The sequence below is a fragment of the Otolemur garnettii genome, unplaced genomic scaffold (genome assembly GCF_000181295.1).
Source record: "Otolemur garnettii isolate 467f Iridium unplaced genomic scaffold, OtoGar3 scaffold00205, whole genome shotgun sequence".
Classification (NCBI taxonomy): Eukaryota; Metazoa; Chordata; class Mammalia; order Primates; family Galagidae; genus Otolemur; species Otolemur garnettii.
Genome location: NW_003852600.1, coordinates 1,351,131 through 1,351,907, shown reverse-complemented (window position 1 = coordinate 1,351,907; position 777 = coordinate 1,351,131). Strand labels below are relative to the sequence as shown.

The 777-nt window shown below is 55.6% G+C and overlaps 1 protein-coding gene across 1 annotated transcript in view; it reads right to left on the bottom strand.

Annotated features, from left to right (window-relative positions):
• CEP162 (centrosomal protein 162) overlaps positions 1 to 777 on the bottom strand; it is a 99,951-nt gene that overhangs the window by 49,711 nt on the left and 49,463 nt on the right. The window contains exon 15 of the mRNA XM_003801303.1: positions 1 to 124. This exon is cut by the window's left edge and continues 6 nt beyond it. Within this exon, the coding sequence (XP_003801351.1) occupies positions 1 to 124 (124 nt within the window). The remainder of the gene's footprint in view (positions 125 to 777) is intronic.

The window sequence follows — 777 nt, the reverse complement described above, 5'->3', positions numbered from 1 at the left end:
GAAGTGTCTCCTGCTCCTGGATTTCTTTTTGGATTTGCTTCAATTTTTCTCCAGTGATAGGATCAGTTATTTCTCCAAAACGTAACCACCTTTGTTTTTTGTTCGTTTCTTCAAAGCTACTTAACTGAGAAAATACAGAAATTGTTTTACTTGGGGGAGATGACACTGCAGTGAGAAGTGAGGAAGAATAACAGAAAACCCAGTGTGCTGAGAAGCAAAGTGTCTCACAGCGGTGAGCCCACCAGACTGTGCCGTGACCCTTGGTCAGATCATAGTGGTGAGCCCAGTGGACTGTGCCGTGACCCGCGGTCAGATCACAGTGGTGAGCCCACCAGACTGTGCAGTGACCCGCGGTCAGATCACAGCGGTGAGCCCACCGGACTGTGCAGTGACCCGCGGTCAGATCACAGCGGTGAGCCCACCAGACTGTGCCGTGACTCGCGGTCAGATCACAGCGGTGAGCCCAGTGGACTGTGCCGTGACCCTTGGTCAGATCATAGTGGTGAGCCCAGTGGACTGTGCCATGACCCGCGGTCAGATCACAGTGGTGAGCCCACCAGACTGTGCCGTGACTCGCGGTCAGATCACAGCGGTGAGCCCACCAGACTGTGCCGTGACCCTTGGTCAGATCATAGTGGTGAGCCCAGTGGACTGTGCCATGACCCGCGGTCAGATCACAGCGGTGAGCTCACCAGACTGTGCCAGGACCCGTGGTCAGATCACGCGGTGAGGCCACCAGACTGTGCCGTGACCCGTGGTCCCATCATAGCAGTGAAC